Raw genomic sequence first — 21,196 nt, 5'->3', positions numbered from 1 at the left:
TTTCGATGCTTTCCCCCCCAAGCTGCTCAGCAAATATTACAAAGCATTAAACGATTCGATTAAAACGTATTTGGAAAGTCACCGGGTGTATGTTGGCTTTAAAATGAGATATTTTGATTGAAGTACTTCTTCACCCAAATGAGAATTAACATGTGGAATTCACTGCCACAGGCATAGAAAACTTCAAGGGGTGGACTGGGTGAATATATGGAGCTGAGGTCCATCTGTGGCTATTAGCCACAAAGTGTAGATGGAACCCTCTATCTGGAGCAGTGATGCTCTGTATTCTTGGTGCTTGGGGGCCCACAGTGGGAGGGCTTCTGGAGTTCTGGCCCCACTAGTGGACCTCCTGATGGCACCTGTGTTTTGGCCGCTGTGTGACACAGAGTGATGGACTGGATGGGCCACTGGCCTCATCCAACATGGCTTCTTTTTATGTTCTTAACTGTTTTTATGCTTTGCCATCTTTTACTCCCTTGTTGTAACGTGACTTCAGCAGCACCCTTAGGTGGAAGAGCAATCATACACATTTCCCCATTTTTAAAATTAAGTCAATATTCCCATTCATAGATTGTATGTATCAGTGTTTCCCTATCTCAAGGGTATCACAATGTGTGTGTGGGGTGGGGTGGGGTGGGGGATAGATGCTTTTATGGGAAACTGAGAAGCCAAGAGGGCATTCGAAAAATGTAGAGGCATAGGAATAACCGAGAGAAGGCTTCACCTCAAACTTCTTCAGCTCCTCTTTGGCATTTGTGTAGGTAACTTCTGAAGAGTTTGGACAGGCTGCTGTCCGCTCCGCCGTCTTCAGCCAGTCTTCAAAGCGAGAGTAGTCGTCTAAAAACTTCTGCCACAATCTCCAGGTCTCCTCGATCCTGGGGGAGAAACAAGCAGCTATAGGCTCAGCACAAACGTATTTCCCCACTTTCGGCAAAATGCATTTACTATTTTGCACCCTGGTCACCCAGCCGAACAAATCTTAGGACCTGTTCACACGGAGGATTTGCCACGGGAGAGCGACGAGTGCATGGCGGATTATCCGGCTGCGATCACACCGCAACATCTGGGAAGTGGAGCGCAGCCGTGGCATACCGCTGAAAATGTGGGATTAAAAACTACCTGCTCGGAGGTACTAGCAACCGGTTTGCCACGGGCTGCCTCTGGAGTCCCTCGGTGTGATTGTGCCGGCCGCGGCTTTTCCCTCCAGCCCCTTGTTGATGCGTAGTCGCGGAGGGAAGGAACCGTAGCGTGCTGCCGACGCGTGGGATCGTGTTATGCCGGCTCTAATTGCGGCGGTGCAAAAAGCCCCCTCATGGATCACTGCCTTGTCGTGGCGAGGGGGCTTGCATGGTTCGATGAGGCTGTGGGCTATGCCGTGGAGGGCCACCCAAGACGGACAGGCCACAGCAGAGAACTCAGACCAAGCGTGATCCCCTGGAGAAGGAAATGGCAACCCACTCCAGTATTTTTGCCAAGAAAACCCCATGGCCAGTATCAAATATTGAGCAACCTTCAGAGGACGGCGGAAGACAGGAAGGCCTGGCGTGATCTTGTCCATGGGGTCACGAAGAGTCGGACTCGACTGTGACTGAACAACAACAAAAAGCCCCCCCTCCCTCCCGCGTTATCCGGCCTGTGTGACCAGGGCCTTAGTCTATCAATTGTAACATTCTGCAAACCACATATGTTATGCAAAAAAAGCAGTGTTCTGCAGCTCACACAGAACATACAAATGAAACACATTTGCAGTTGTCTATACTATACATGCCCTGATCTGGATGACCCAGGTCACATTCATCACATGCAACAAGAAAGAGAAGGGCCCTCACTTCATTCGCCTCTCCATAGACATAGCGCAGATGTTCCTCCAGCGGCGATCCAAACTCCTGGTGGTCTGCTGGATGGAGTCACATTCAGTCTCATTGGCACAGGCATCAGAATCATGCAGCAAAACCTCGCAGATGTTGAACACTGATTCGACACCAGCGCTGTGCTGCTCTATGTCACGCTGGAGATCCTGAAACGTTGAAAAAACAACAAGGCACGCAAAAGGGTGGTCACAACTCAGGACCAGAAAGAACTTCCCAGAGAGCCTTGGAGCTGAGCTATCAGAACTTAAGGGAAGTCATGTTGGATCAGGCAGTCCACCAGCAGGGCCAGAAATCCAGAAGCCATATGTTTATCTAGTCCCTTCATAAGAACATAAGAGAAGCCATGTTGGATCAGGCCAATGGGCCCATCCAGTCCAACACTTTGTGTCACACAGTGGCCAAAATCCAGGTGCCCTCAGGAGGTCCACCAGCGGGGCCAGAACTCCAGAAGCCCTCCCACTGTTCCCCCCAAGCACTAAGAGTACAGAGCATCACTGCCCCCAACAGGGTGTTCCATCTATATATTGTGGTTAATAACCAGTGATGGACTTTTGCTCCATGTTTATCTAATCGCCTCTTGAAGCTGTCTATGGTTATAGCTGCCACCACTTCCTGCGGCAGTAAATTCTGTGTGCTGTACAATCAGCAGACCATATGTGATTCTATCGTTAAGTCTGCACATATTCAAACTTTAGGTATGGGGGAAACCAAACCCTTGAAGGCTTAGCTGGATAACAAAAACTTGCCCCAAATATGAAGTCCTTCTGCTCAAGTCCTGTTGAAATGACAGCACAAGAATCATAGAATCATAGAGTTGGAAGGGACCTCCAGGGTCATCTAGTTCAACCCCCTGCACAATGCAGGAATTTCACAACTACATCCCCCCATACCCTGTTCCATGCCCAGAAGATGGCAAAAAAACCCTCCAGGATCCCTGGCCAAACTGGCCTGGAGAAAACTGCTTCCTGATCCCAAAGTGGCGATCGGCATTTCCCTGGGCGGGTAAGAAAGGGTCACGAGAACTAAGCACTGAGGCAACCCTTCCTGCCCTCCCTCTCATGGTCTCATTATACACCTTGTATAATGTCCCATTCATTTCAACAAGGAGAACGTTCTGGTAGATTTTGGTCCCTATCAGTTTCAGTGGTCTTTCACAGACCTTCCGTACATTATAGCCAACCAGAAAGGATAGACAGCAATAAGGGCATCATTTTGCCCTGTGAAGCATTCAGTGAAATTCAGAATCTTACTGGCTGATTCAACCTACTCAACTGCTGCAGTCGTTTTCAGTACCCCTTCTTTGGCTGCCCTTTCTCCATCTGAGGCTAGATGGATGGCGACCTGAGAAAAGGCATTCTTGGTTGTGGCACCAAAATTACCGAATCCCCTCCACAGGGCAATTAATCTGTCCCATTCAATCACTGTCTTCTGCCAGCAGCGGAAAAATTGTGTGTTTTGTTTGGCGTTCCCTCTCTGAACTTCCTTCCTGTTTCTATGTCTTGCGTAATGGTGTTTGTGTGTGTGTGTAATTGTTTTTTTCTGTTTGTTTAATTGTTGTTTTTCACTGTTCTGAAGATATTGTGTTTTTAAAAAGCTTGTTCTAATGGTTTTGAGTGTTCGTCACCCTTGGGACCCTACGTTGGGTGGAAAGGTGGTATAAAAATGTTAAACAACAACAACAATAATAAACAAAAAAGGTAAAGGTAAAGGTTTCCCTTGCTCGAAAGCCAGTCGAATCCGACTCTAGGGGGCGATGTTCATCTCTGTTTCCAAACCGAAGAGACAGCGTTGTCCGAAGACTTTTCTGTGGTCATGTGGCCGGCATGACTAAATGCCGAGGTGCACGGAATGCTGTTACCTTCCCACCGAAGCGGTACCTGTTTATCTACTTGCAGTTTCTTGCTTTCGAACTGCTAGGTTGGCAGGAGCTGGGACCAGAGACGGGAGCTCACTCCGTCACTTGGGTCTCGAACTGCCGAGCTACCGACCTTCCGGTCTGCAGCTCAGCATCTTAACCTCTGAGCCACCATGGCCTCATAATAAGCATACCTAAGCCCTAAAAGGTCTATGCATCTCCTAGTGCTATGCGTGGTGAGAAATCTGGACTCGAACTCATAGCCTTGGGGACAAGCTACTGAGAACAGAACCTTGTGGCTCAGATTTATATGAAACTCTTTCTGCCTGTATGAGTGTTTATTGTTTTAATTGACTGTAATGTGATTTTATCGTAACGAGTCTTAGACACGGCTTCTTGTGACCTGCCCCGAGCCCACTTTGGGGAGGGTGGGATAAAAAATCCTCAAAAATAAATAAACAAACATTGTAACTAATCGACTCCTTGACAAAGTCAGTCTGATTCTGGTGGGACCAACTCAGCCACTGTTGGAAATGTCAGTTTTACAGCTGAAGAGGAGAACTTCTTGAAGGCCCCTGACCTCACACGGCATTCTCTGTGGCATTCAGAGAAACTACAGGCAAAAGCAGAAGCAAGCAAGCGTAAAGGCGGCTTGTTATCCACCTGTTCCTTTCAGATTGTCTATTATTCCCCCCCCCCCACACACACACCTGCTGTTCTGCAAGTCTCTTCTGTATCTCCTGATCGTTGCAGATGTCGTAGACAACGGGCTTAGAGAGCTCGGACTCGATGCGAGCCAGCCAGGTGCGCAGGTTGCTCATGTTTTTGTCCAGCTGCTGTATGAAAGCAAATGTCTCCTTCAGTTTCTTCACCCTGTGTAAGACGGGAAAGCAAGATGGCTATAAAATGTGTTAAGACCGGGAATCGTATTCAAAGGGACTTGAATATCGAGTTGGACTGCTGATCCGCCAAGCTTGCCTGCTACAATCTGCTCCCTTTGGAGACACGTCTCCCGTGACTCTGCCAGAAGTCTCCCAGTCCCGTTACTTCAGATCTTCTTAACCAGAGAGACTCAGACCTCAACCTAAGAAGGCCTTCTGCTTTGCAGGCTAGGGGCACTTTCACAGAGCTAGATGGAGGAAGAGATAATTTGCTTCCACATCTGAAGACACCTTAACTATCTTAATACAGTGCATAAACAGCCTCTACTCCACACTTTCCCCACTCTGCTGGACCTTCCCTGCTGATCCATACATTTATTACCTTTTGGTTAGATTACAGCGACCCGCAAAGTTAAGAATATAAGAAGAGCCCTGCTGGTTCAGACCAATGGTCCATCTAGCCCAGCGTCCTGTCTCAGTGGCCAACCAGTTCCTCTAGACAGCCAACAACAGGGCATAGAGGTCAAGGCCTTCCCCTGAAGTTGCTCCCTGGCTCTGGGATTCAGAGGTTTAGTGCCTTTGAATGTGGAGGTCCCCCTCAGTCACCAGGGCTAGTAGCCATTGATAGACTCCATGAATCTATCTATAACAACATCAGAAGAGCCCTGCTGGATCAGACCAGTGGTCCATCTAGTCCAGCATCCTGTTTCCCACAATGGCCAACCAGTTCCTCTGGAGGGCCAACAACAGTGCATAGAGGCCCAGGCCTTTGTTAGAACATCAGAAGAACCCTGCTGGATCAGACCAGTGGTCCATCTAGTCCAGCACCCCTTCTCACACAGGGGCCAACCAGTTCCTCTGGAGGGCCAACAACAGGGCATAGAGGCCAATTATCTTGAGACCTTTTGCAAAACCTGGCGGCCCACCTTTTAACAAAAATGCCACGATGTGAACCATGTCATGCCTACCACAAAACACCAACTCTCTCCCCCAGGGAGATTCATCTGTCCCCTTCTGTTGACATCTTCTGTCAGTGGGTGAAGACTTTATTGTTTTGCCTGGTATTCCCTCAAGGATCCCTCCTTCTTAGCCAATGTTTTAATAGCTGCTCTTATGTTCTGTATGTATTTTAACTCTGTTTTAATTATTTTAATGTGTTTGTTGGGGGGGCGTGATTTTAATGGGCTTAAATTGTGATTTTATCATGTATGTTTTAAATCGTTAGCCACCTTGGTGGCCCTTGTAAAGGCAGACAGGTGGGATGTAAATTTTGTTCATAACAACAATAATAATTTTAGCTCAATACTTGAAACACTAACTGAGGCAACGTGCGTTTTCTTCTGAATACAACTTGGCTGAAATTACTTTTTAGCTATTCTTAAATAGTGATAGCTGCTGTAATTGCATTCTTTTTTTTTTGTCTTGAGTGAACTGTACAGATTTGAAGAAGAGTTGGGTTTATACCCCGCCTTTCACTCAGAGTCTCAGAGCAGCTTACAATCACCTTCCCTTCTCCCCACAACAGACACCCTGGGAGGGAGGTGGGGCTGAGAGAGCTCTGAGAGAATTGCTCTGAGAGAACTGTGACTGACCCAAGGTTACCCAGCTGGCTGCATGTGGAGGAGTGGAGAATCAAACCCAGTTCTCCCAGTTTAGAGTCTGCCACTCTTAGCCACTACTCCAAACTGGCTCTCTTTGTTTGTTTGGTTCCTTCTGTTAGTAACATTTCAGGCCTATTGTTAAATATATTTTGTGGTGAACCTGTATTTATACAATAATAACTTTTCCCCCAAAAAAAACAAACAATCCCAGACTTAGTTGCCTGTGCATCTCTAAGGTCCATGCAAGGCTCTGGTTCTTACCTTTACAGCCCTGGGACCCACCTACTTGGGCCAACACCTCTCCTTGTATACCCCCAACATAGGTCATCAGACAGATATCTATTGATTGTTTCAACAACCCATCAAGTTCAGAACTCATTCTGTCACTAAGGTGGTCTCAACACTGCTACAGGAAGTAGTCGTATTATGGCTGTTTGCATGGATCGAAATGGTTTTATGGTTTAACTGACAGAGCGGAAACAGGAAGAAGGAGGGAAGAAAGGAAAGGGAGAGGCGAGGATGATAGTGGATGAGAAAGTATAAATGGAATTACCCAGATTTGAACTTTGTTTCTGCAGCTAAGCATTGTGGGTAAGAGTGCCCAAATTCATGACTAGGTAGCAGCATTCCCTTTGCCCCGTGGGGCATCATTTATACAGCAGAAGATTCAAACTGTAGCTCAGGTTGCAAATAGCTTATAAAAGGTAAAGGTAAAGGTTCCTTTGCTTGAAAGCCAGTTGCGGTGCTCATCTCCATTTCAAAGCCGAAGAGCCAGCGCTGTCCGAAGACATTTCCGTGGTCATGTGGCCGGCGTGACTAAACACCGAGGCGCACGGAACGCTGTCACCTTCCCACCGAAGTGGTCCCTATTTATCTACTTGCCATTTCTTGCTTTCGAACGGCTAGGTTGGCAGGAGCTGGAACTAGAGACGGGAGCTCACTCCGTCATGCGGCACACTCGGGTCTCGAACGGCTGAACTACCGACCTTCCACAGCCTGCAGTTCAGCGTCTTAACCCCTTGAGCCACCGCAGCTCCTTAAATTGTTATAGCTTATACTCTTTCCTAAAAATATGGAATCCCTTCTGCTTTTGCTATCAAATCACAGCTGACTTATGGCAACCCTGTAGGGTTCTGAAGACAAGAGACATTCAGAGGCAGTTTGCTATTGCCTGCTTATGCATGGCGACCCTGGACTTCCTTGGTGGTCTCCCATCCATATATTAACCAGGGCTGACCCTGCTTAGCTCCCAAGGTCTGACAAGATCAGGCTAGCCTGGGCTATCCAGGTCAGGGTGGAGAGTCCCAACACTGCCATATAAATAGCTCCCTGTAGTTGAAAAGGGTCATTAGCATCAAGGGCAACTGCAGGCCACATGCAAGACCCAGCATGGTGCTTCCAGTCTGCTGGGCTTATTTTATAATGCTAATTATCTTTGCAGACGGGACCCAACCTAATTAACTAATTTGTTGCATAGGCTGTTTGCCTTTTCGTCAACCCCCTCCCTGGTCAATCACTCGCCCCAAGAAAAACAACCCAGTGATGCCGGAAAACCCCTTTCAGGAAGCCGAGTGCAGCTCAGCCCAAAGTTTCTTAGGATCTCCGGAGTCAAACGGATGAGAAACATTTCAAAGCCCACCCAGATTGCACCAAGGGTCAAAACAAGATATGACCAAGGAGATAATGTGATCAGGATTTCCCATAGGTTTTAAGAGGATTAAATGTATCTGTAGGGGCCCATGTTCCGGACCAGGGTTGTGGTAATGGCTGAAGGGTTGTTTTTTTGGTAAACGAAACCCCCTTATCCTCCTGCACAATTTCCCATGCAAACAGACCCCCTTCCCCAGCTACTATTAGATTCATGAGGAGAACCTACATGCACCAAGATGGGTAGCCATTTCAGTCTGTCTGTAGCAGCGGAAAAGAGCAAGGGTCCAGTAACACCTTAAAGACTAACAAAATTTGTGGCAGGGGAGGAGCTTTCGTTAGTCACTGCTCACTTCCAAGATGGGTAGAAGTAGAAAAGAGCAAGAGTCCAGTAGCACCATAAAGACTAAGGGAATTTGTGGCAGGGTAGGTACACTCTGTGAATACTATTATTGAGCATTTTGGCTTCCTTTTTTTTTTTTTTTAAATGGTGCACTTGTTTCAAACCACTTAAGTTTTCCCTCCCTTTACATATGTTTGTGTCTACGCCACTAAAAACTTTCTGTTACAAGAAAGTTTGTAAACCATGCATACTTGTACAGATATTATCCCTGATGCACAGCTTGGGTTTCTTTGATGCAGCATTTTGGGCATGAAGCATAGAAGTGATAGATGTACAACTGTACTTTTCCTCCAAGGTTGAACATACATTTTGTTTATGCAGAAGGTCATTAGTTAATGGGTCTCAGGTAATAGTTGCAGGGACAGCCCTTTGTCTACCTAGCACCTTGGAGAGCGCTTGCCAATCAGATTAGACATCGCTGAACTAGATGGACCAATCATTTGGCTCTGCGTAAGGCAGGTTTGTGTCACTTTGTCCTTACAGGTTCATCTTTTAAGTGCTCTCTGACACAATGGGAGAAGAAGAAGTAGATATATGGGGAACAATACCATGGTAGCATATGGCTGTGTGCCCAATCCAGCAGAAACCTCTAGATCCTGTCCTCTGTAAATGGGAAGGGGGTTGTGGCTCAGAGGTAGAGCATCTGCTTGGCATGCAGGGCCTCCCAGGTTCAATCCCCGGCATCTCCAGTTAAAAGGATCAGGCAGCAGGTGATGTGAAAGACCTCCGCCTGAGACCCTGGAGAGCTGCTGCCAGTCTGGGCAGACAATACTGACCTTGATGGACCAAGAGTATGATTTAGCATAAAGTGTCATATGTACATGCATGAAGGATAAGGAAAATGGTGCAGACAGTATTTTAGCCCAGCTATTCAGCCAGAAATAAAAATTAATGGAAAGGCAGCAGGACGAAAGACAGGCGTTTATTGTTAAACTTAATTAAAATTAGAATTTAGTGCCAGCGTTCTGGAACTTGCAGCCCTTTTAAAGGTACCAATATTTTAAATGCTTTTAAAGGTCATTACATCAATACTACTTGTATTTAACAACGCATTGCCTCCGATTGACTAACAAGGAATCTCGTAGGCCCCCTGAACAAAAATTCACCACGATCGCCCCACCTCCTTGCATTGAATGATCAGGTGCATGGGGAATGACAGCAAACTATTATGTGTGAAAAGGCTACCGCATGCTTTTCTGCTGTTTAAAAAACAACAACCGTGGTTAAGTGTAAACACCATCATAGAAAATGTATGCTTTTACTTCAATGGGACGATAATGAAAAGGAATAGGCGTTTATATTTCAGCACAAGCATCATCTCAGCTGAAGTGAATACAGTATTTATATCTGCCAAAGAGACCGCTTGAAAATACGTTTATTTGCTCCTGAAAACGGCCTGGGTGATCTTAAAAACAAACAACCTGCCTTTTAGACCTGCCAGCCTTCTGAGGCAGACAATCACAAAAAAGATTCAGAAGAGACAAATGAACACAAAACGTCAGGTTCAAACCTTGTGTCTGGGCCTCATTATTGTTGTCATGAAAGGCTAGGTGCGAGAATGTGCTCCTACAAGATGCTGTGCTGCTCCATCCTTTGTGGCGATGGATTCTACAACAGCATTAATTGCCACCCCCCCCAATCTAACGCAACAGAGGAAAGCCGTATCATTCATTTAGAGCGGCCACTGATCTCTTCCGACAGTGGCACGGGGAGGAAATGGTTACTTGCAATAAGGGAGGTAGCCCGTGAATGCTATTTATCCTCCACGCTCACGGCCTGCAATTCCACCCCCCACTCTCCCCAGCTTGTCAAAGGTAAATGAACCCACCGCACAGGCACACGGGACGAAGGCCCCATCCCCCCCCCCACGCGGCTGCATGCACACAGACGGACTCCGAGGGCACGGCGTGCTTCCATTGTTGACGGTCAAAAAGGCACTTACTGTTTATAAGGAAAAACCATTCCTCGGCTTATCAAATCCGAAAGCGGCGGGGACGGCGGCTGGGTGAGCAGAAGCACGCGGGGAAGAGGAAACCCCTCCTCCAAGGACACCCTGTTTAATATCACTGCCTTAGCATCTTCCATAGAAAGGAGGGAGGAAAAGCCTGCAGACCTTTCCCTTCCTCCTCCTCCTCTATGTCCCAAGGCAGGGAGTCAGAGCGTGCCTACATACACACACATACTCACAGCCCACCCTCCCCCTGGAATTGCATTTCTGATGAGAAAAAGCTACCTTTCTCCCTTCCCCTCCAGTTTTGACCTATCAGAATCATAAGTCTTGTTTCTCTCAGTGCTTGGAACCCAGTGAAGCCTTAATTTTAACAGAATGGGGAAAAAAGAAAACAGAGGCAAAAGGAGGGGGTGGTCTTCAGAAAGTTGGATGATGAAGGAACCCCTTCGCTGAGAATGTTAAAGCTGCTCTGAGCCCGCTCATGGGGAGGGTGGGATATAAATCAAAGAAATAAAATAAATTTAAAAAGAGGTTAGAAAAATGATAGAAACACGTGTGGCGTAATCAAATCACACAGTTCTCAGCCCAAGGTATGGGAGAGAACTGGGGCAGATCAGTGGTTCTTTGTCAGTTCAGATATCAATATCTAATTCTCAGCACTGGCCCTATTTGCGGATACTTAAACCCAGAGGCTGGAGCCATGGTCATCTTTCCACGAAACTGAGAAAAGCCCCAGATTTGCAGAAAAATCTGAAATTTAAATAAACAAGGAAACACATTGGGGGGGTTGAAACCCCCCAAAATGATAAAAGGAGGGCCTGTAACTTTAAGAAACAGCAGCTCTCAGTGGCTGTTGCTAGGCAGAGCTGTAACAAGGGCAAGGCAGGTGGGCCCACAAAGCTGAGGGTTGCAGAAAAAGTATATTGTGACTAAAATAAACGTCGTGCTATTATTACTCTTGTAGTTTACGTGTTTGCCTTCTCACCAAAATAACAACTGAATGTGTAGGGGGCGCATTTTTATATTCTTGCCTCTCAGATTAGAGTCCGTGCTCCTAACCACTACACCAGACTGGCTCTGACGGTTTACTACTGTTCAACAGCACCTGCGCCCCCCCCCCCAAGCCAGTGTAGTTTAGTGGTTAGAAGTTCAGACTAGAATCTGGGAGACCCAGGTTCGAATCCTCACTCTGTTGTGGAAGGTCACTGGGTGACTTTTGGCCTGTTAAAAACTCTCAGCCTAACCTACCTCACAGAGCTGTTGTGAAGACAACATTGAGAAAGGGGGGGGAGCTGCTTTCAAATGAAGTTACCAGGAAAAGGTGAGAATATGCAGATTACCAGAAGGAAGGGAAGAAGAAATAGTGTGGGAATGGGGATATGGGGGAAAGTGAGCTGCCTCCCACAAGCCCTTGAGGGCTCCCCACTGCGCAACTGGGCCTGACAGCCGCTACACAACTGCACAACTGAGCCACGTAGTGTTCCTGAATAGGGGCCACAAGGGGGAGAGAAGGAGAGGAAACCACCTATGAATGTCTCTTGCCTTGAAAACCCTATGGGGTCGGCATAAGTCAGCTTCAGCTTGATGGGACTTTACACGCATAGGTTGATACAATTAATGAGGAGACATCTAATGAGGAATGAACTAGGACTAAGATTACCGATCTCTAAATGAGCATAGTGTATTGGGCATGTTACAGAGTGTAGTGTGGATATAATGAAGAAAAGCGGCATTACATCAGTAGAAAAAATTGAAGCAAGAGCAAGGGCAATACATGCAGCAATACATGCAGCAAACTGATAATATGTCCTATACAGCGGTGTAGTCCACAGTGCCTTTCCCTTCATAAACCGCCTTCCTGAACTATTCTGTTACGGTATAGCCTATTACTTTTATAGAAAAACTCTCCCGGACAACAGTATTTTACCTAGCTTGCAGAATGACAGAAGTGTGGGAGCCACAACAGAGAAGGCTGTGTACAGGTGGTTGTTGGTACCGGCTGTCTGCAGGATGGCAGCTGCAGAAGCCCTGGATAGATGACAAGGAGTGGCTAGGGATAGGCACGGACCTCGCCATGAACCTAAATTCATGACAAAAATCACTGGGTTGCGGTTTGCAAACTGAGGGGTTCTTGCCCATCCCTATCCACAACACTCTACCCTCCCAAGTGTTTTTCAGAGGTTTGTGGGGCTCATGGTGGGAAGCGGGGGGGGGGAGTGAGAGGGATTGCTGAAATGGCTTGCATCTATTTCAGCCTAACAGTGGGGCTGGTGCACCTGTCAGCTGTTAGGCTGAAATAGATGCAAGCCATTTCAGTAATACCTTTTGCTCCCCCCACCCCAGCCTGGTAGAAACCTCCATGCCGCACACAGATCCGGGGGGCAGTTTCATGAATCACATGAAATGAACTGGTTCAGTGAACGAGAAAACTCGTGATGGTTTGAGCAGCCTCACGAACCATGAACTGAGACGAACCTCCATTTTCCTGGGTTGTGCCCATCCCTAGGAGAGGCTGTGGCAGAACACAGGAGGAGAGGCCTGCCTGCAGATATGAGGGTTCAGAGCCACGCAGGGCTTTAAATGTGATAAGCTATTTTCCAGTCACTCCACTGGCTGCTCATCAGCTTCTCGGTTCAATTCAAAGTACTGAATCAAACTCAGTAGCTGATGTACAACCAGAGGATTAATTGGAGAATGTGTGTAATATACACGCTCCTTCAAGCCCCTGGTAATAACTGAATTGCAGCATTTTGTACCAACTGAATTCTCCAAGTTAACTTCAAGGGCAGAACAGTAGTCTAGTCTTGATGTTACCATGGTACAGATCAAGATGGCTTGATGAAGCTGGAAGAAAGCATTTTTTGCTGCTGCTGCATTAACTTGCTTCTCCCGCAGTAATGCTGGATCCACCGGGATAACCCCTAAGCCCCTTAACCAAATCACCAAGGGTCAGCTGAACTCCATCGAAGGTGGGAAGCACAGTATCCTTCAAGGCCTCAGCTTTCCCAACTAGCGTTACTTCCGTCCCATCAGGACGCAGTTTCAAATTATTCTGTCTTAGCCGTTTAACCACAGCAGTCAGGCAGTAGTTCGAGACCTCTACCACATTGCCAAGAGATCTGCACAGAGCAATACAGAGACTCCCTGTATGCTCTTTCGCTACCCCACGCATAATTTTATAAACTTATTTCATGTCACTCCTTAATTGTCTTTTTTCTAGACCGAAAAGTCCTAGTCAGTAGGGAGGGGCGGTGGCTCAGTGGTAGAGAATCTGTTTGGCAGGCAGAAGGTCCCAAGTTCAATCCCCGGCCTCTCCAGTTCAAAGGACCAGGTAGGATGTGATGGGGAAGACCTCCACCTAAGACCCTGGAGAGCTGCTGCCAGCCGGAGTAGACAATACTGACTTTGACGGACCGAGGGTCTGATTCAGTATAAGGCAGTTTCATGTAGTTTTAGCCTATCTTCATTGCCCTCTTATGCACTCTTCCCAGCTCTACAGTATCCTTTTTGACTTGTGGCAACCAGAACTGCACACAATATTCCAAATGAGGCCACACCATAGCTTTATACAAGGGCATTACAGCACTGGCCGTTTTATTTTCAGTCCCTTTCCTAATCATCCGCATCACGGAGTTTGGCCTTTTGCTGCACACTGAGGCTGATTCCGCGTTGGCTTTCCCCTCCCTTGTCTTACCAAACCCACATTGGAAGAGAAATTCCGCCCCCATTGCCAATCTTAGGTGATAGTGAAAAATTCCTACCTGGCCCCCAATTGGGCAACCAGCCTCGGCCTACACTAGCTTAACAGGGCAGGCGGGCGGGCGAGCACGGTCCCAGCTCGCTGTGCTGGGACTCCGACCCGTCCCGCCTTCCTCGCGGCGGCAAACCAGCCCCCGGCCGCCATTGCCTTCGGCGGCGGCCGGGAGCTCCCTTGCCCCCACAGCGGGAATAACGAGACGGACAACCATTTGGATTAAACAAGGGCCACTTTATTAACTATATACAATTTATTAATAGCAACCGGCAAGGGAGCATTTCCTAAGTAGCGGAACAGACAAGGCAGGTGTCAGGCTGACCAGCCTCCTTGTCTGATATATCTGGGTGATGCACCGAGCATTCGCATGCTGCTTTCACTTCCTTTGACCATCAGGTTTTATGACAGCTTCCACACTCCATGCCACTTTCGAGTTCTTTGATTGTCAGATTTTATGGTACCTTCTGCATAGATTTATTGCCATTTTATGGCCATTCAGGGGTGACTTTGCTGTCAGTATGGCATTGCCCCGGGGTATTTGAATGTGGTTTTGAGCTGCACTTTTCCCGCCCAGTTGAGAAAATGTGGAGCGAATGCTAGAGGCAGGATCGCCCTGAGTCAACATTTGCATGGAGCTATCTGCTACGGCCCCCAAGATCTCCTTCCCTCTCAGTCTGGGCTTGTTCAGACCCTACTAGCGTCCTGCATTTTTCAACATCCAAAGCATGCGTTGTATTCCAAATGTGGCCATCTATGCAGGGGCATTTTCAAATCGGACACTTTCCTTCTTAATCACTGTTATGCAAAACAGCCTTCAGAGAATCTCATTCCCACATATTACTGCTCAAACAGATGTCCCCCTGTTGCTGTTGCTATTTTGCTCTCCGGTGACACTGAGTTCCCAGCGCCCTTCCCAGAAGGACGCACATCCTAGTCCAGCTGCTAAGAGGCACAGACAAAGCCTACGCAAACAACGCCAGCCGAGCATGTGCAGGCAACAATGGGAGCGCTCAAAAGGACCCCGCTCAACTGGTGCCATATGGCAGAGCGGAGCTTGTCTGCCCAAACGAAGAGAAGCGTCTCAAGGACGAAAATGGACAGCTCTCCCTAATTTGCCCATCTGTCTGAGGCTGTTTATGGGTTTAAAGGAGAAGCAAGCTGTTTACCAGGATGCTCCACTGTGGCCCACTTAGTTTTTCTGACTGGTTTCGCTGCCGGTTAAATGTCTGCAAGCCCCGGCTGTTTGTACTGCGTCTATGTTTACATACGACGGTATCAAAACACGTTAAAACTCTGTGTAAACCTGGGCGAAACCAGCTGCCATCGACAGACTCAAATCTACAGTCAAACATTATACTAAACTGAATGCCTGAAGTCTGGTAAAGCGTTTGATATTTGCATATGAATTCTACTATGCCTGCAGATTTCGTGAAAACACCGGTGGGTGGCCTAAACATGTGGGTCGTTATTCACCTGCTTATGCCAGAGAAGTAGGGAAACACAGACCTGTTTTCAGGCATTCACAAAATTCACTGAGGACAGTAGCATTCACATGTAATAGTTCACATTGACCAAATTTTGGAATTTGCTGTAATACAACTCTTAAAACCTAGCATTCACATAGCACGCAAGCCAAATGCTCAAAGCGCTTTGCACATGTTGTTCCAATAATCTGCACAACAAACCAGTGAGGCAGGCCAAAATATTATCCCCATGTGAGAAACTGGGGTGAGACATAGCTTATGCAAGCATCACCATTTCTTGTTATTACAATTATTCTGTCCTTCAGTCTTAAATTTCTTAATCTTAAAACAATTTAAGCATTTTTTCAGTGATGTGGGCTTCCCAGGAAAATTTGAATTAAAAAAAGATCCAGGAAAAAACCCCTGATTCAAACTTAAGTATTTAAACAATGTTAGTGATAGCTAAATAATGTTAGCACAGGAAGGCAAATATATACCATGTACAAGCCTGGACCATACACAAACACTAGGGTTTCCCCAAATGTCCCATATCACTGGGATTTATACCAAGCATTCCGTCATGATGCAGACTGGCTCAGGAGGAAGCTGTGGCCATTAATGGCTCTCTCACCAGAGTACATTTGTCACATTCAGGCAACCAGCTGGGTGGCCTTGGGCCACTCACAGTTCTCTCAGAGCTGTTCCCTCAAGAGCAGTTCTCTCAAAGCTCTCTCAGCCCCACTTACCTCACAGGGTATCTGTTCTGGGGAGAGGAAGGGAAGGAGATTGTAAACCGCTCTGAGACTCCGAGTGAAGGGTTGGATATAAATCCAGTCTCCTCCTCCTCCTCCTTCATTTTTAGGTGTACATTCAAAACATCTTCTGTTTATGGGGTCTTGAGATCCACTTCAATCTGGCTTTATTTATTTATCTATCAAATTTATACCTTGAATAGCACGCACTAGTGGCCTTGGCTGACGATCTTCTCTTACAGTCGGGCAAGGCCAGTCCATCGCTAATGATACTCTTAGACCCATCTGTGGCATTTGACATAGTTACGTGAAGCTGCCTCATACCAAATCAGACCATCAATCCATCAAGGTCACTACTGTTTGCTCAGACTGGTAGCAGCTCCCCAGGGTCTCAGGTTCAGGTCTTTCACATCACCTACTGCCTGGCCCTTTCAGCTGGAGACTGAACCTGAACAAGATTATGCATGGGATAGAGCAGGTAGAGAAAGAAGTACTTTTCTCCCTTTCTCACAATACAAGAACTCGTGGGCACTCCATGAAATTGCTGAGCGGTCGGGTTAGAATGGATAAAAGGAAGTACTTCTTCACCCAAAGAGTGATTAACACATGGAATTCACTGCCACAGGAGGTGGTGGCAGCTACAAGCATGGACGCCTTCAAGAGGGAATTGGATAAACATCTGGAGCAGAGGTCCATCAGTGGCTATTAGCCACAAGGTACAGATAGGAACTCTTGGCAAGGGATGCTGTATTCTTGGTGCTTGGAGGGGGGCAACAGTGGGAGGGCTTCTAGTGTCCTGGCCCTACTGCTGGACCTCCTGATGGCACCTGGTATTTTTGGCCACTGTGTGACTGTGTTGGACTGGATGGGCCATTGGCCTGATCCAACATTGACTTCTCTTATGTTCTTATGAACCTGCTACCTTCTTCATGCCAAGCAGGTTCTCTGCCACTGAGTTACAGCCCCTCCTCCCGACCATGATATTTTGGTGGATTTTTTTTTTTTAAATAGTTTATTTTCATTTTTCCATAAAGTACACACATACAGGTCTTATTTCAGTACATTGTTAACACTGGGGTTAAAAATTAAATATTTTTCTCGTACCATTTTATGGCCTTATACCATTTCTGGTTAAATTTATCTTCTAGTTTACCAGCCAGAAACATGTTGAGTTTATCCATTTCTATTACCTCAAATAGTTTATTTATTAATTCATCCCTTTTTGGTATCGTGTCTGATTTCCAGTTTCTAGCAATACAGATTCTTGCCATTGTGTTTAAGTATACAATAATACATGATTCGTTATACTTAATGTCGTTGGGTATAATATTTAACAAAAAGATTTCTGGTCTAAAGGGTAAATCGATTTCTGTTATGTCTTTTATCAATTGTTTTGTACATTTCCAAAATCTTTGTATATTCTGACATCTCCACCAGATGTGGAAATAAGTCCCGATATTATTCTTGCATCTCCAGCAATTCCCTGAGACATTTACATAGCATTTTTGTAATCTATCTGGCGTCCAATGCCACCTATATATCATTTTTAGTATATTTTCTTTGTACGGTGTTGCTCTTATTAGTTTAATTGAATTCCAGGATTTTTCCCATTCTTCCCTCTTTATCTTACGGCCCAAGTCCTTTTCCCATTTAATCATTGCGGGTTTTTCCCATGCATCTTTTAACTCCTCTTCTAGTAGTAGATTATATATTTTGCCTATTTGTTTGTCTGCCTCTCGCAGCCAAATTTTATCTAGTTGTGTTTCGTTAACGTAGAAACCTTGTTTTTTGTCTTTGGTGAATCTCGAGATTAGTTGATTTCTTTCCCATATTGACAGATTTATCTGCATATCTTGTAGGGTTTCCCAGGGCTTAAGTTCATTTTGCTCATTTAGTAAGGTCTTATATGTTATATCACCCATTGAGGCCTTTGTAATACCGTCGCTAATGACAGAAGAAAAAGATATTTTGGTGGATTGACTGTCATCGGTGTTCAGGATAAAAAGGGACAGCCTTCTGCTGGTTTTGGTCCTTCCTGGTTGGCAGGAAACAAAGATTTACCATAAGAAAGTCAGAGGGTTGGGACCTGATATGTGGGGTAATCGAAGAGTCCCTTTTATCCCCAGTACGCTGAACTCTCTATGTAAGATAACTGGACAAAATTATTGGAGAGGGTTGTTGTCACCAATATGCTGATGACACCAAGCTTTATAGCTCACTAGGAATAAGGCTCGTTGTGGAAATAAATACAACGAGCTCTAGAAAGAGGCTCTGGGCACTCAGTGTCAATCTGCTGTGGTGACCTCAGCAGGGTACGACACCGAGTCCACCATTTTCTCCAGAGGAACTGATCTCTGCTACCTGAAGAACAGTTGTAATTTTGAGTGATCTCCAGCCCTCACCTGGAGACTGGTAACAATGGTTCCTCATGAGGGAATGGCTGGTTTGGAGGGTGGAGTCTATGGCATTGTACCTGTCTGAGGTCCCACCCCTCCTCAAACCCCACCCTCTCCAGGTTCCACTCCTCAAATCTCCAGGAATTTTCCAACCTGGAGTTGGCAATTCTATCTCCTTCCCAGCCAACCATCAACCTACCTTTATCTGCCCCTCTGACTTCAGCTTACCATCTCCTCCCCCCTCTCTCCTGGAGAGCAGTTGTAATTCTGAGTGATCTCCAGCCCCCACCTGGAGATTGGCAACAATGGTTCCCCATGAGGGAATGGCTGGTTTGGAGGGTGGAGTCTATAGCATTGTACCTGTCTGAGGTCCCACCCCTCCTCAAACCTCACCCTCTCCTGGAGTTAGCAACCCTATCTCCTTCCCAGCTAATCATCAACCTACCTTTATTTCCCACTCACTCTTCAGCTTTCCACCCCCTCACCTGCAGCCTCTACTGTGCTCTGAATCCCTGACTGCTGCGTCACATTGGCTGTCATACAGGGGCCATCTCAGCAGGATATAAGAACACAGAGTCCACCATTTTCTCCAGGGGAACTGATCTCTGCCATCTGGAAAGCAGTTGTAATTCTAAGTGATCTTCAGCCCTCACCTGGAGATTGGCAACTCGTTTCTCCCAACAGGCACTAAGGGTATCTCAGAACACATTTTACCTCAGAACAGCAACAGCAAACTGTTTAGAATGTTAGAGGCAAAGGCCAATGAGGCCACATATGCAAACGACCTCTGTGCTCCGAGGCAGAGGCCAATGAGGCCACATATGCAAATAACCTCTGTGTTCTGACTGGCTATGGGGAGGAGAGGAACAGCAAACTGTTTAGAATGTTGGAGGTGAGACTCAGGCAACGCAGCCAGTGGATAGGGACAGCTTCTGAGTGACAGATCACGGAGCCAAAGGCTGTGGGCGCCGTGTAGAATGTTCAGCAGCATGCCACCACCAACAGAGAATGATTATATAGAGAGAGCATTTGGTAGAGGGTGAATCCTTCTAGCAGATTTGGCTGTGTTTGTTCTGCTCCTCTATGTTTATCATGTGAATTTTAAGTCTGGACGGCTTCTAATCAGTGTTTTCATTTTGCCGGTCCCGCCTGTTTTAACCTGTGACCTCACAACCTTGTTGCTGCACTGTTAGCTGTCTTGAGTCCAAGGATATAAAGTGGGATACAAATGCTTGCAATAAACAAATACACTAAAAAGGTTCATTCATTTTAAAATCCCCACCTTTCCTCCAAAGAAGTCAGAGAAGCATATATGGCCGTTTCCTCTCTGATTCATTTTGCCCTCACACAATCCTGTGGGGTAGGTTTATTATTAAAACATTTTTACCCTGTTTTTCCTTGTGGTTCAGGGTAGCTTAAAATATACTGAAAGAGAGTGTTGAGCTCTAGGTTAAGCCACTGAGTTCACAGATCAATGGAAACTTGAACCCCAGGACTCTGGGTTTGGCAGCTCCAGGTTGGGAAATGCCTGGAGATTTGGGAGGGTGGAGTCTGAGGAGGGCGGGGTTTGGGGAGTAGAGAAGAAGAAGAGATTGAATTTATACCTCGCCCTTCACTTCCCGAAGGAGTCTCAGAGCGGCCTAGAGATCAGTTGTAACCGCAGAAGATCTCCAGCTACTCCCTGAAGGCTGGCAACCCTATGCGGTCTCCCAGTTCTTAGCCCAAAACTCAACCGCTACACCGCCTGGGAACCTGATGTACACCTAAAAATATAATGAATGCAGTAGCCCTAAGAGCATCTTGCCATTTGCCGTCTACGTGTATCTGTGCAGGATGTCCCGTTTCCAGTCGGCTACCAAATGACAAATTCCAGCTTTGTCCCATTTCCTTACCGTCCTCCGATGACATCGAAGAGGTGCTGCCAGTGATCGTTGATTTTGTTGAGTTTCTCATCGATCTCAGCCACCCGGCTCTTGTTGCTGGCCTTGATCAGCTGGTCACCCACTTGCTTCAGGGAGACCAGCTTGTTTTCACTGAATTGGTTGATTTCCTCCATGCAGTCCTGAGGGGGGGGGGGGAATTATATATATAGATCATTTGTACAGCCAAGTTTGAGTCCAGTGGCACCTTCATGACCAACGAAGTTTTATTCAAGGTATAAGCTTTCGTACGGGAAACCTTACAAATAATCCCACAAAAGTTCCTCGTCCTCAGATATTTTTACTAGAATCATAGAGTTGGAAGGGACCTCCAGCATCATCTAAGTCCAACCCCCTGCTCAATGCAGGAAATTCACAAATACCTCCCCCCTCCACACCCCCAGTGACCCCCGCTCCATGCCCAGAAGATGACAAAAAAAAAACCCTCCAGGATCCCCGGCCAAACTGGCATGGAGAAAAATGGCTTCCTGACCCCAAAGTGGCGACCAGCATTTCCCTGGGCATGTTAAGAAAGGGCCGCAAGAACTAAGCACTGAGGCAACCCTTCCTGAACTCCCTCTCATGATCTGCCTAAGTTCACATAATCAGCATTGCCGTCAGATGGCCATCTAGCCTCGGTTTGAAAACCTCTAGAGAAGGAGAGCCCACCACCTCCTGAGGGAGCCAGTTCCACTGAGGAACA

At 46.7% G+C, this 21,196-nt stretch overlaps 1 protein-coding gene across 1 annotated transcript in view; it reads right to left on the bottom strand.

The window, feature by feature from the left end:
- LOC107117704 (nesprin-2-like) overlaps nucleotides 1–21,196 on the bottom strand; it is a 77,591-nt gene that overhangs the window by 28,767 nt on the left and 27,628 nt on the right. The window contains exons 11-14 of the mRNA XM_015419861.1: nucleotides 20,467–20,636; nucleotides 4,437–4,599; nucleotides 1,830–2,017; nucleotides 725–875 (exon numbers count right to left, since the gene is read on the bottom strand). Of these exons, the coding sequence (XP_015275347.1) occupies nucleotides 725–875; nucleotides 1,830–2,017; nucleotides 4,437–4,599; nucleotides 20,467–20,636 (672 nt within the window). The remainder of the gene's footprint in view (nucleotides 1–724; nucleotides 876–1,829; nucleotides 2,018–4,436; nucleotides 4,600–20,466; nucleotides 20,637–21,196) is intronic.

This window comes from Gekko japonicus, unplaced genomic scaffold (genome assembly GCF_001447785.1).
Source record: "Gekko japonicus isolate JY-2015 unplaced genomic scaffold, Gekko_japonicus_V1.1 scaffold2958, whole genome shotgun sequence".
Classification (NCBI taxonomy): domain Eukaryota; kingdom Metazoa; phylum Chordata; class Lepidosauria; order Squamata; family Gekkonidae; genus Gekko; species Gekko japonicus.
The sequence above is the reverse complement of the archived record's forward strand: the minus strand, read 5'-3'. Positions and strand labels throughout refer to the sequence as shown.